General features: G+C 39.3%; 1 protein-coding gene across 9 annotated transcripts in view; it reads left to right on the top strand.

Moving 5' to 3' along the window:
• Positions 1 to 14,899, top strand: part of PKP4 (plakophilin 4) — a 255,987-nt gene that overhangs the window by 178,007 nt on the left and 63,081 nt on the right. For 5 of the 9 annotated variants that reach the window (XM_080670979.1, XM_080670978.1, XM_080670985.1 and 2 more), the window contains 2 exons: positions 12,797 to 12,928; positions 13,039 to 13,229. In XM_080670979.1, coding sequence (XP_080527105.1) covers positions 12,797 to 12,928; positions 13,039 to 13,229 — 323 coding nt within the window. The remainder of the gene's footprint in view (positions 1 to 12,796; positions 12,929 to 13,038; positions 13,230 to 14,899) is intronic. The other 4 variants (XM_080670980.1, XM_080670981.1, XM_080670986.1 and 1 more) reach the window with 1 other exon arrangement.

Genomic DNA, 14,899 nt, shown 5'->3' with positions numbered 1-14,899 from the left:
ATTCCTTTCAGCCACCTCATGACCATTTCTCTGAATTCTTTCTCTGACAGGTTGCTTGCCTCCATTTCGTTTACTTCCTTTTCTGGTGATGCCTGCTTTTCTTTCATATGCGGGCTGTGTCTTTGTCTCCCCATGGTCTCTCTTCTCCAGGTGTCTGGTTATGTAGTTCTCTCTCTCCTTCTCACTGCCTTCCAGAGTATGGACCACAGGACGTTGGGGAGTTTCCAACCTCTTGGGTTCCTCCAATGCATTCACCTGGATCTACCAGCCTTTACACTTGACCACTTCCAGCTGTTGACCTGGCAGCAAGCCCTGGTCTACCTGAGGATTTCTGGCTGTTCACTGGGACAAGCCCAACCACTGGGCCTTGTTACCACTTCTCTAATTATACTTCTTTATGATGGAAAACATTGTGCAGATCAGCTTTTAAAGAAAAAACCTTGGACTTCCCTCCAAGAAAAAGCACACTAGTTCAGTCATTGAAATAACCATATACCGTGTGTGCTATCCACCATGAAGAAGTTGTTGAAGCCATAAATTGAATTGTTTTGTCAAAGTTATCATTGGTTGTTGCTTAAATCTGCCAGCCACATCCTGTAAAGTGAATTTTGTCACAAATTGCAACATCCCAGTTTTTCTGTTCCAAGCAAAAGAAAATTACGAGATCCTAGGCTATGTGGTTGCTGGCTTTGAGGGAAGGGGAGCACATCTGCCTGAAAACTCACCCCTTCCCCTACCCCTCCCCCTCCTTGTAGATTTAGGAGGAGCAGCCTTGCAGAGCTGATGCCACTGTCTGTTTCCACCAGACCAGAGTTGGGCTTTCTTTCACTTGATGAAAACGTTCAGGAAATAGTTGCAGGAGCAGAAATTATGTAACTCGAGTGAATGATTGGGAATTAATACTCATAGATAAGAAATTAAAGAGATCTAAAGATGGGAGTATCTAATAAAGCAACGAGTTATCAAAGGACACAGGATCACAAAAACGGGGAGATTTCTGGTTGGCCCAGAGGCATAAAGGATGAATAGATTTAGTTGGGTCTTTTACAATATGTAATACATTGGAGAGAATATATTAACAATTCTGTGCAGTTAGGATATTTGATATTTGACAATAAATATGAAAGGGAAGGGAAATGTTTGTAGTAAAAGCAATTTTAAATTAATAAGATTATTTAATTTCACGGTGCCACATTCATTTATTATACAATATGTATTGAAGTACCATAATTTTAACATACTATCCATTTAAATCATGATTTTGTGGTACATACTGACATTGTTAATGTATACTAGTAATATATCGGGTTTTGGTTTTATATTTTATTTATATATTTAAATTTTTTTTCGAAAGTGTGTGGACACAAGTTTCTTTCACTGGGGTGGGTTTAGAAAAGAATAATAATACTGAAGATAAATGATAAATGAAAGACTAGCCCTAAGTCAGTTTTTCTTTTTTTCTTCATCTGGAATAAATAATTTACAACACAAAGAAACATCAGCACATCATAAGACTCCAACTTAAATTGGAACACTTTATGCCTCAGTAGGAATGTACTGAATTTATAAAGTAGCTACAATAGGAAGTTATATTACTTGTTTATAAATAGGCTATTAGAGTAGCAATCATGTATAAAGGACTATTTTTTTCAGGGTTTTGGATATTTTTTATTATGGCTATAAATTGTACAGATGACAAAATTGTATCATATAATCCTTGCTCTTTCTCTTCTAAATACCAGGAGGAATGCAGATTTCTGTTAAAATCATCCTTAGAGTGCCAAGTTTTTCCTCCCTTATATGCAGGCGTTTTTAGCCCCAGTGTTATGACAGTCTTCTTATCACAACTGCAGTGCTATACCTTCCTGACCATCACTCTTAGGGGTCTCTTAATTTTTTAATGTTTTGTTATAAAAGTAAGGCATGTTTCTTATTTTAAAAAGTAAGTCTAGAAGAATTTGGAATAAAAGGTAAAAATTTCCTTCATTCCTACATCTCCCCCCATACCATGGTCATTGGCTCACCCACTGGGCATGGGTCCTCTTTGTAGAAGTTTTATGACATGAAGAAAGAAAGAGAGGTGGGGAGGGAGGGAGGGAGGGAGGCAGGGAGGCAGGAAGGGAGGAAGGAAGGAAGGAAGGAAGGAAGGAAGGAAGGAAGGAAGGAAGGAAGGAAGGAAGGAAGGAGAAAGGAGGGAGGGGGAGAGACACAGAGAAAGAAAGACCACCTGTATAAATAAATATTATCACAGACTTGCTTATCTCCTATTTGTTCCCTAGAAACCAATTTGTTCTTCTTCCCATAGAAACCTTTTCTCCCCCTCCCTGTCTCCTATTATATCAGCTTCTCACTTGAGCCTTTGGTGCGGAATGCTATTAAATGTAAACTGTGGTTTAAAAAATAAAATTTAAAAAAGTAAGAAAAGCTCCAAAATCTGATGCCTTTGTTTAACATAATCTTCATGCCAACACTCTCAAGGTCCAAATCGGTCCCTATAAATATACTAGTGGCCTGGTGCACAAAATTCATGCACGGGGGGGCGGGGGCGGGGCGGGGGAATGTTCCTCAGCCTGGCCTGCATGCTCTCCAGTCTGGGACACCTCGAAGGATGTCCTACTGCCGCTTTACAGGGATTAGGCCTAAACCGGCAGTCGGACATCCCTCTCACAATCCGGGACTTCTGGCTCCTAACCGCTCACCTGCCTGCCTGCCTACCTTCCTGATTGCCCCTAACCACTCTGCCTGCCGGCCTGCTCGCCCCCAACTGCCCCCTGCCACCAGCCTGCTCGCCCCCAAATGCCCCCCTGCCAGCCCGATCACCCCCAACTGCCTCCCCTGCTGGCCTGCTCACTCTAAAGTGCCCCCCTCCACTGTCCTGATCACCTCCAACTGACCCCCACTGACAGCCTGCTCGCGCCCAACTGGCCCCCTTGCTGGTCTGCTTACCCCCAACAGCCCCGCCCCCCACCAGCCTGATCACCCACAACTGCCGTCCCATCCTGGCCTGACCACCCACCACTGCCCTCCCCTCTTGGCCTCTAACCGCCTCTACCTCCGCCCCGCTACCATGGATTTGTCCAGAAGAACTTCCAGAAGGTCTCCTGGAAGGTCTCCCAGAAGGTCTCCCATTCTAATTAGCATATTACCCTTTTATTAGTATAGATATTTCAGCATATACCTATCTACCTATCTATGCCTACTATGTTAGCAGGGTGTAGGAATGTAAATCTTCATGAACATTTTAAATTTTAAATAGCTATTAGGCTTTTTATTTGTTTTAAGTTTTCTTACACATTTTATGGACAGATTAAACAGAGTATATTTAAGGAAATAATTATTAAATCAGAACAATCCATAGAGACTTCAAGCATTACCAGTGATAACCTTATTTTTTACTAGAGGCCCAGTGCATGAAATCTTCTCGCAGTCCAGGATACCTCGGGGGATGTCTGACTGATGGCTTAGGCCCACTCCCCCAGGTAGCGGGTGTAAGTCGTCAGTCAGACATCCTTAGCGACATCCTTAGCGCTGCCATGGAGGCAGGAGAGGCTTCTGCCACCACCACTGTGCTCGCTGTCCGTGAGCCCAGCTTTTGGCTGAGAGCCCGGCTTTTGGCTGAGCGGTGCTCCCCTGGTGGTCAGTGCACGTCATAGTGACCTGTTGTTCTGCCATTCGACTGATTTGCATATTAGCCTTTTAGTATATAGGATTAGTTCTTATGAAAATTAGAAATCAACCTGATCTTTTAATTCAATAAAATTGTCTATTTCCTTTCAATTTTTCTTCCTTTGTATCCGGTTCAAAATGATCAGATGCATTTCCTGTCAACAAAAATGCAACAACCGCCCAGCTGGTGTGACTCAGTGGTTGAGCATCAACCTATGAATCAGGACACGATTCAATTCCTGGTCAGGGCACATGCCCAGGTTTCAGTCTTAATCTCCAGTAGGGGGCATGTAGGAGACAGCCAATCAATGATTCTCTTTCATCAATAAAAAATTTTTTTTAAAAAAATCTAACAACCACTGCCCAAACAAGCAGAAACCAAACTTTTTAATCACCGTTGGAGGTAATTTGGGTACAAATATCTCACTCCAGAGGTCCCTAAACATTGCTGCACGTTAGAATTGCATGTGGAGCTGTTAAAATTTGATGCCCAGGCCTCCCCCTACACAAGTCAAAAATCTGGAGCCTGAACCAGCATCAGTAGACATGAAAGAGCCCCAGGTGATTCCACTCTGTAGTTTGTGCACTACTGCCTTATTCATAATTAATTTAATTTAATTACTGGTAATTAAAGAGAAGAATTAACAGTTTATCCTGCCTATCCTATACAGATTGTATTTCATGATAACCAAATAACCCTAGATTTACTAACTCCATAAAGATTTCTAAAATATGTCAAAAGAATTCCTTCTGATAAATGTAGAAAGAGCAGTAAACTTTGAGGGGGAAAAAATCACCAATTTGCATCCCCTAATGAAATAATTGATTCAAGCAAAGATTGTCAATGCATGCAAAAACCTCTATATTCTTACGCCTAGCTGCACATTAGAATCATCTTGAGAGCTTTTTAAATTTCTAATATTCAGACTACAACTCTGGTTGATGGAATTGGGATATCTGGGCATGGGACTCAGTCAGCAGTGGTTTCTAAGCCCTGACCCAAGGTGATTGCAGTGTGCAGCAAGGGCTGGGAACCATTATTTCAGGAGAAAGGTGGAGGGTGAACTTAAAAATAGAAGGGTCAGGCTGCCATCACTTGAATTGGCTGTTTAATCTTAGTAATTATAAAAGTGGTGATATGACATGATGTGAAAATACACAACATCGCCCATACACCGCAAAAGTTCGACCTGAGAGCTCTAACTTTCTGCTTACAGAACGTATTAAAGTTAGAGGATGTATAAATGCCACCCTGAGAAACCCATGGCACAAATTCTGAATGTGGAGCATCCTGTGTGAGTCCACTATGGTCCCTTCAGTGAGCCAAGCAAATGAAAAGGGGGGAATCTTTTTAGATTTAAGTGACTTAAGTAGCAGTCACATTCAGTACAGTCATTGAACCTCATTTCAAGCTGACCTAGTATAAGCGAACTGAAGAAAGACATTTCTGAAACATCAGGAAAATTTGGTCTGAACTTATAATGTAGCATTATGGAATAACTGTAGTTTTGTGAAGTCCTTGTTTTATAGAGTTACATATAGAGGTATTTAGAGTTTAAATGACCTGATGTGAGGGATCTTTTTTAAAATTCTGTAACAGGAGAAGACAAAATGAAACGAAAATATGGCATTAATATTATAATCATTAAATCTGGGAAGAGGGTTAATTTTACCTTTCTACTTTTATATGTCTGAATACTTTAATTAAAAAGACTTAAATACAAATATTTTTAACAAAGGGTTAAAAAATTGGGTGACGTGTTAAAGCCAGCAAACCGTACTCTGAAGTTTAGCCCTAACATAGAATGAGACCTGCTATGAGATATGACATGAGTTTCTCAGCTAATGGATGCTATTTAATTTGTGTTTCTGCATAGTTGGGATTTTGTTAAATGAATCCTTATAGAGCAAAATTCCCTGCCGTGTGCTGGCCTCAGCCTTTCTGTTAGACTAGAACTCTACATTTATCACTGCGCCTGTGCATAGGTGGCAGCTCTGAGATACGAATACTAGCGTTTTGCTTTCACCAACACCTATGTGAATGTTTCTAAGCCATCTATAATAATAAAAGCATAATATGCTAATTAGACCAGACGTCCGAGGGAAGCCCGGGTCCCAGGAATTTCGTGCATCGGGCTTCTATTTATATATGATACACCAACACATTCCCCAAATGCTTGCTATAAATGAGTTAGTGCTTTGTAAATATCAAATATCCAGTTTTAGCTTTTAACATTTTATGTTTAATACAAACATATCAAATATTTAAAATTTCTCGTGTTTTAGTGATATATGAAGAAATAACATCGAAATTATCAAGTCAGAAAGCTCTCCTTTTTCCATTACCACCTTCTCAACACAGAGAGCCACACTTCCTCAGTTTAAAATTATTGCTTTGGGGAGTATCAGAAAGGCTACCAACTATTATTCCACATTTTATTCTTATTCTAGAGTTAAGTTTGCATTTAGCTTGATCTTAATTATCTTTATTAAAAAAGATACTTCAGTAGAAAAGTATAGAGAAACCAGTTGCAGACAACCATTCATTTATTTTGATGGTAAATATATATGCAATTTTTAAAAGGTTTTTATTTAACAGAAGAAATCTATCTTGTGTTTCTCACTATCAAATATTCCCATTTCTATATTTATTAACATTTTTTCTAAAATGAATGAAATGTGTCTTTGAAAAAATATTTTTGTGTGACTTTTCAGCACTTATTTTCCATAAATCACCAACTTTTACATCATAGTGAATCCCTTATTCTTTTTCCAGCTGTCTCCATAGGGAGCCAGAGCCCCACAGCCTTTCATGAACCACTTCTTGCACTCGGTGTTGGACACTTTACATGTGTGATACATTTTTTCTCATCTTTATATTTTTAAATTCCTTGTTTTTTAAGTTTTCCTCTTACAGATATGGAATATAAAATATTTATGGTTGTGTGATACCTATATTTTAATTAGTACCCAGATAAACATACTTAATATGACTGTGGGAATTATTTTTTTTCCTAAAAATTATTTGTAATCGTTTTGTATCTCTGAATATTTATGACCAGGAGAGCTTCATGGTAACATATAAAACTAAAATACTGCTCAGATTTGTCATTGTTAGAAATCAAATCAAACACTTTATACCAGTTTTACATATACAAAGTTTGCTCAGTATGTGAAATTGAATCCAAATAGCTGAGCTTTTTCTGTGGCAGACTAATTGATGTTTAAGGCAAGATTTAAAGTAAACTTCACTATTGGTTTCTATTTTTGTAGGTTTCTCACACAACATTTTCTCCATGAGTGAAATATTTAGAGCCATGACTTCGTATTTAAATCATGATATAGACTGGTGTAAACCCAAGAACCTAGATATACTCAAGAGAACCAGACTAGGAATAGTTTCAGGAAACATGGTCTTCTGCCTGTTCTTGTACATCTTCACTTCCATTAAAACCCAACTTTTCAGGGATATTAGGTGTTTATAGTAGTTTATATTTGAGCCAACAAACTCCAGGTATCTGTAATTTTCTTTTTAAAAAATATGTTTTTATTGATTTTTAGAGAGAGAGGAAGGAAGAGAGAGAAACATCAATCGGCTGCCTCCTGCTAGGGATCAAGCCTGCAACTCGGGCATGTGCCCTGACCGGGAATTGAACCAGCAACCTCTTGGTGCATGGGTCACTGAACACACTGGCCAGGCATATCTGTAATACTCCTAAAGCATCAGTGCACATCCATCTATATCTTGTATAGACCAAAGAATGTTCTTATGTTTTATGTTCCCATCAGCTTATTTACATTTTCACTCTGAAACAGTATTTTCCAATGATTTCATTTCCTCTAATGATAAGGTTACCTACTGTAGGTTACCTGAGTCTTATACATCAGAGAAGTTACAGAAGAGGAGTTTTTTTCAGGGCCATGTTCCACATCCCCTTTCATAATTTGGCAGCGAATTTTATACTTCTTAGCCATAGAAGGCATGGGAATATTTTTGCAGCTCTGTGGAAAGTAGACTCCTTCCTGGATCTATTGTCCTACAGGAAGCAAGAGTTCCATGGCCATATAGGAAGTTACCCATACGACAAAATGTTTTGCTTGTATGTTTTACAAAGTGTTTTCCCTCTGAGTATGATAGCTAAACTCAATTTAGGCCAGAATTCAAGAAGAGTATCATTTGCCTTAATATTGCATACTGTTACCATCGCAAGAGTCCTCCATAACTCACACCACACTATCTTTTATATAAGGGCACATTTATAAACACCAAGCAACTTGGGGCAGGTACAAACAATGAGAATCTCAAATAAGGTCACAGTATCCGGACTGTGAAAGACTAGTTACAGTTTTGTATATACTACAAATCTCCTTATTTATCTCTGTGTTCCTGTTGCCAGGGTGATTTTACACACAGTATAGACCGCCATCATTATGGAGCATGAACAGTAAGACATAGATTAACAAAACAGAGACATTTTAATAATTTGAAGTTCTTCAGAGAGACCTTGGGCTTTTTACTGAGCATATTTTTATTCAATTTTGGTATATATTTGGGAGGTACATCACAGAAAAGATAAAATAATTTGCTTTGTATTTCATCTCTTACTATGAACTTAATGGAGTAGATAATATACCAAATTTTCATATACCCACAGCATTATTGTTCCTTATCCAGTAATATATTTTTAGCTGCAACCTTCTACTTTTTTCTTTTTTTTGTATAAAATTGGGGCACTCAGATGAAATGTAACAGGCAAGAAGGAACGTGCTTCCAATAATCTTCCATTCTTAAACAGATGGAGATTATTTCATTCTACCTTGAAGCTTGTTCAAGTTCTGTATTTTTAGATATGCATTTTCTTGGAAGATGCTAATTTGATGTTTGAAAATGCCCCATAGTATATTTCTGGTGTCCCAGAAAACATGTTTGTGATTTTCTTAAAAAGGGAACACATGTTCTTTAGTACACAGATTAAAGAAGTAGCATACATAGTCTGTTTGTCATTTTTACTCATAAAAATATCTCTTGATTTCATGTTCTGATTGTGCTATATTACAACATGCCAACTATTTAATTATAGTTTGCAGCACCAATCTTAAAGTGATTAACCCCATCATATCTGCAGTCTCTCAGGTAAATTTGACTAGTGTCTTCTTCCATTCCATACAGCAGATGTTGTTAAAAGACATTCCTTTTAAAGTAAGATTGCACAAATAACGCATCATTAATAATTGTGAACCTTACCATACTACATAGAGCACTTTATTCAGTAATTAGTAAATGGGTCTTCTGTTTATCTGATTGAGGCTGACTGTATACATACATTTAGATGTGTGTGTAGAATTTGTGAATTACAAATTTTTAAAGAAGCACTAAATAATAGTAAAACTATTTTGAAAACAATTTAACTTAGTTTTAATGATGGAGAAGATACGTCAGTATCTTTTTGTCTTTGCGGATACGCATTATCATTGGGCTGACTCCATTATAAAAGTAGAAAAATGACCAAAGACCATTCATGTATAGAATTTGTGGTTTTATAGTTCATATTGAGTAAATCTCTTAAATCAACTTTTTAAAACTTTAACTTTTCCATTTACTCATAGATAAAGGAAAAAGCCTATGGCCTATTCTGTAAGCCCAGCTATTTAAATCTTCCAATTGGATTTAGGGGACATGGGAATCTATTAATTTAGTGTCCCTGTTAGCTACCCGTGTCCTTTTCTATATTTTTTTCTGAGGCATTTTTATTAGTGTAGAATCACGAATGTCACAATTTGTGCTTACTCTATGATTATTTTAAATGGCTTCTCTTAAAGAAGAGTTTAAATGAGCACAATTGTTTGTCACGTGGTTTTTGAGAAAATTTCCCATTGTATGAAGAAAGACATTTTTAGGGTACCTCTTTTTCTTTCTGTATTTAAATAATAACTTCCAATAGTTTAAAAATAAAAGGTGGAGGCATACACAAACTGATGATTTCTGGTTTCCATGGTGATAATTTTTAGATGCTGGCACGCATGCCACCTAGTGTTCCCAAGCCAAAGCTTTGATGTATTGGTTTCCCAGGTTTTATCTTTTGCTAAAGATGAAGCTCAGAACTAACTAAACATTGTTTTCTTTTAAAAATGCAGTATATTTTATTCATGTATGGGAAGTCTTAAAGCCACCACAGTGGTACTTCCCTATTCATACTTTGTTGCTGTTTCATATTTTATTTTCCAGTGTCACATTCCTGGAAGAAATAAAGGTGAACTGCTCATAGCTCTGATTTTAGGCCATCTCTTCTGTAGCTCTTCCCAGGCACTCCAAGTCCCTGCAAAAGTTTTCTAGCCTAACAGACTATATTTTACATAATCCCATATAATCAAACCCTAATATGCAAATCAACTGAACAGCAGAATGACTGGTCACTATGACATGCACTGACCACCAGGGGCCAGACGCTCAATGCAGGAGCTGCCCCTGACCTGGGGCAGCTCCTATGTTGAGTGTCTGCCCCCCAAGAGAGAGGCTACTGGTGGTGGTGGCAATCGGGGGCCGGGGCCAGCCAGCGAGCATCCCGCCAGTCACCTACAGCAGAGGGATGCGACCAGCAGCGGTGATGGGGCGGGGTAGGGCCGGCCAGCGGGCAATGCCAGGCCACCAGCCAAGGTGGGTACCGGGGGGGGGGGGGGGGGGGGCGATCGCCCTGCCCCCCAGTCACCCCATAGATGGCCCTGATCACCGGCCAGGCCTAGGGACTCTACCCTATATATTGGGAACAGTCTCTTAGATTTAAAAATTAAAACCTGGCAAGGCTACTCTAACACTGAAAAAACAGAATGATGCAGCGATGACATGCATGGACTCTGGCTTGCACATTTTGTGGTTAGTCCTGATTCTGACACTTAAAACTGTGTGACAAAGCCAATTACTTAACTTCTCTCTGCTTCAGTTTTTCCACCCATAAGATGGGGAAAATGGTACTACTGCCTCAGAAGGATCATGTTATGTACTACTTTTTATAATCAGGGCAAAAAGATGTAGCTGCCCATACAACAGCAAGATGCCTTTCCCCGGTATGAAAAGTATGGTCACTGGTGCATGCAGCGTCCCGGATTGTGACAGGGATGTCGAACTGCTGGTTTAGGCCTGACACCCCCTCAAGGGGTCCCGGATTGCGAGAGGACGCAGATTGGCCTGAGGCACATCCTGTCCCATCCCCCCACCCATGCATGAATTTTGTGCACCGGGCCTCTAGTCCTTTAATAAAGCTCCTTCAAGAATTGTTGAGTAAGAATGTTTAGAACTCCGGAATTTCACACAGACTTACAAATGAAGCAGTAACTCAGCCTGATAGATACTTACATCATGTTTCAACATGTACCAGGGAAACCATATACACTCTGTAATTTTTACTGAAATACCATACTTCAGAACTGACACAATTCAGAACTGACACAATTCTACCACCTAAAAGTATACTGTCAAATAATAAATCAAGAGGTAGGTAGTTAAAAACCTATATTAAGAACGTCAGCAAATCTTTCCTGAGGCTAGGAAACAAAGCCTTGAGTTGAATTTGACATCAAGTTGAAGAGTTGGAATGTAGTGGGATTTCCCAGTTTCCCCATAAACCTTGTACCTTCAAAACTGGCCTGATCAGCACTGCCTAAAAGTTTTACTTCCCTTCACATAGACAAACTTTATTGAGGACAGTAAAATAAAGCCATAGCATGATGCCAGGAGTGAATCAGCACTCAGAATTGCTATTCTTGTTAGGAGTTTGTTCAATAAGTATTCACTGGGCACTACCAAGTGTTATGCACCTATCCTAGGCACCGAGAAAACAATTAGGAAACAGTATACAAACCAAAGTTCCTGCCCACAATGAGTTTATATTCTAGTGGAGAGGGGTAGAATGGACAAACTGACCTGTGATAAGTGGATACTGCTTAGATCTTACTTCCTTTAGGAATTTTTTCCAAAGCGGCTTTCCCCCAGATATTGGCATTCTTTCATTCATTCCCTCTCCCTCTCCCTCTCCCTCTTTCCCTCTTCCTCACACATACACGTGCCTGGTCTTCCCTCATAACTACATTCCTAGGGCCTGGCATATAATAGGCTCTTAATAAATAAAGGAAGAAAGTCAGAAAGGAAAGAGACATGAAGGCATTGAAATCCTTACGATTGTGTATGGAGCTCAGTATGTGATACAAGATTTAATTTAAATCTTTGAAGTGAGAGTGAAGCAGTATTTTTGAAAAAAAAATGTTTGTTAGCAACATGAGGATGAAATTTGAGGAAAGAAAGACATGAAGATAATCGCAACTTGGGCAAGTGTATTTTGAAGGTACTGGGGAAAGGCAATATAATCTACATCACATAAATTTATAGAATAAAATAAAACAAATTGGAATAGGGGGAAAGGAGATAAATTGTTCTGTTTTTAAGTTCAAGATGGAAGAGTGGTACAGTTGACAATAAAACAAGATAATGGGAGAACTAGATTTGCCTAGAGGAGACAATATCAGGTTAGATTTGTCTATATTCATTTGGAAAAAGACTAAAAGAATAAAAAGGCAAATAGATAAGAAATTAAAGTTTTCTTTGTTTGCAACTCTAAAATAAGATATTGAAGTTTCCATTATTTTGTAACTGAAAACTGTACAGCTTTCCATTGATTTGAGATTATATGAAATGTGATATGAAAAGCTAGCCTTGTCTTCAGAGGTTTTATTGCCAAGCAATAATATGAATATCATGTGAGTTTAAGTTCAGAAGTTTCCATTATGGAAGGTCTTTTCAAGTTCTTAGCCACCACTATCACGCAGAGTCTGTGCATCTTCTTGGAGGAAGTCACCAGAGAGGTGAGTTTTCCAAGGGAGAACATTTATTTAATATAGTGTATAAATTAATTTGAGGCTGGTAATCAAAATGAACATGACATTTAGCAAAATATATTAATAAAGTGAGTATATGAAACTCTTATAGAAAAGAGGCAAATGATTGTACAGTTTAAAGTAGAAATAGTCTTGTATTAATATAAAGGTTATAATACATTACTGATAAATAACTGAACCTTTGTAGCAAGTTTTTATGTAAGATTGTCCTTAGATTTAGCTAATTAAACTTGTCTTCTTACAGATGTGCCAAATCCTGGTGTAAACAAGCCTAGAGCTTCTGACACTGTCCATCCTAACAACTATCTCATCAGGACAGAGCCAGAGCCAGGCGCCCTCTATTCACCAGAACAGACATCTCTCCATGAAAGTGAGGGTCTGTTGTGTTACCTTTTCACTATTAGATTTTCTTTTAATATCTTATTTCTGAACATGAACCTTAGAAGTGTAAAATAAAGGTATTTTCTGCTGGTTTCATTCCTATAGGATCATTGGGTAACTCAAGAAGTTCAACGCAGATGAATTCTTATTCTGACAGTGGATACCAGGAAACGGGAAGTTTCCACAACAGCCAGAACTTGAGTAAGGCAGACAATAGACCATCGCACTCATTCATAGCATCCACTAATAACCATTTGGTGAGGCATTCAAGAGCTGAAGGACAAACTCTGGTTCAGGTAAACCAAACACATCAAGATCCTTGTAAAGAAATACCCTCCTAATTGGAATAACTGTTACGAGTATTTTTAAAAAGTAAAACGAATATGTTCAATTTTGAATTTATAGAAAGGATAAAATAGTGAATACATTTTGCAAGTCTGGTGTTAAGTAATTTTTAGGCATGAAACCTAAAAATATATTAATTGTTTAAATGAGCTCTTGTTAATGAATTCTGATAAATTCCAGGTACAGAAGAGTAATTAGTTTAAAAGAAAAAGGTTTGCATGAGGGGAGTGAGAGAGAACTGTGTGGAAAAGACTAGAGCTAAAGTATACTCCAGAGTGCTAGAGGGCCGAGCAGTAGTTCCACACCTGCATGAAATGGGAGTCACCCATTCCAACCAAAGGTTTTGCCTTCATCATTGGAATTACTCCCTGAGAACACATTTCTATTCTTTGCTAGCATATAAATATTTCTGCCTACAGAACCATAACCATTCTGTTAAGTGAGGGTTTTCTAACTTGATAATCAATAAAATAATTATATTGCTTATCTATACTAATAAAAGGGTAATATGCTCATTAGACTGGACATCTTTTGGACGTCCTTCTGGACAAAGCCATGGTGGCAGGGGCCGAGGCAGAGGCGGTTAGGGGTCGATCAGGCCGGCAGGGGAGGGCATTTAGGGGCAATCAGGCCAGCAGGCGAGGGCAATTAGGGGCGATCAGGCCGGCAGGCAGAGGTGGTTAGGGGTGATCAGGGGTGGCAGGTGAGCGGTTAGGAGCCAGCGGTCCCGGATTGTGAGAGGGATGTCCCCTGAGGGGTCCTGAATTGGAGAGGGTGCAGGCCAGGATGAGGGACCCCCCCCCCATGCACGAATTTCATGCACTGGGCCTCTAGTCTATATATATAAAAGCCTAAGCGGCCGCTATGACCAGTTGACCGAACCACCGGTCACCATGATGTGCACTTACCACCCGGGGGCAGACGCTCAATGCAGGAGCTGCCCCTGGTGGTCAGTGTGCTCCCACAGTCAACCTCCTACGGCTGGCCAATGTCCTGCAGTCCTTCCCCTGGACTGGGCAAGATGGCCCTCATCGGCCCTGATCGCTGGCCAGGCCAAGGGACCCCCCCCCCCCCACCTGTGTATGAATTTGTGCACAGGGCCTCTAGTATGTTTATAAAACTTCTTAGGTCCTGACTAGTTGCCACTTCATTCACTTCAGTCCACCAGCATATTCCAGAATTAATAGAAGCGGTAGGAGTTCTGAGTGTCAGTAATCAGTGAGGATAACTATCTGTTCAAGTACCTTAGTGATTTCTCTGAACCTAAAACATGGTAAGATGATCAAACAAGTTAGGCAAACACTAATCTTCCCCTAATGCAATACAGGAAGCCCTGGAAGTACCACAGAAGTCAGCCAGCGTTCCCAGTGCCAGAGGAGAAACAATAGGACTTGGGCTCAACAATCTAGGGGAAATTTTTAAGAAATGAGGAACATTTCTGTATTAAAACAAATACAAATATAGTACCTCAAATTTCAAGCTAAAACAAAAAATCTTGTATTGCCTGTAGCAATCTACTTCAAGCTGCACCCCCAGTCCTCAGATTATACATTTACTCCTTTGCTGTTAGGAATGCTTTGATGGAAAAGTTTGAGAAACTTTGGACTAAATGCTTCCAGGC

This window comes from Plecotus auritus (assembly GCF_963455305.1).
Source record: "Plecotus auritus genome assembly, chromosome: 5".
In the NCBI taxonomy this organism is placed as follows: Eukaryota; Metazoa; Chordata; class Mammalia; order Chiroptera; family Vespertilionidae; genus Plecotus; species Plecotus auritus.
This window is presented reverse-complemented; position numbering and strand designations above follow the sequence as displayed.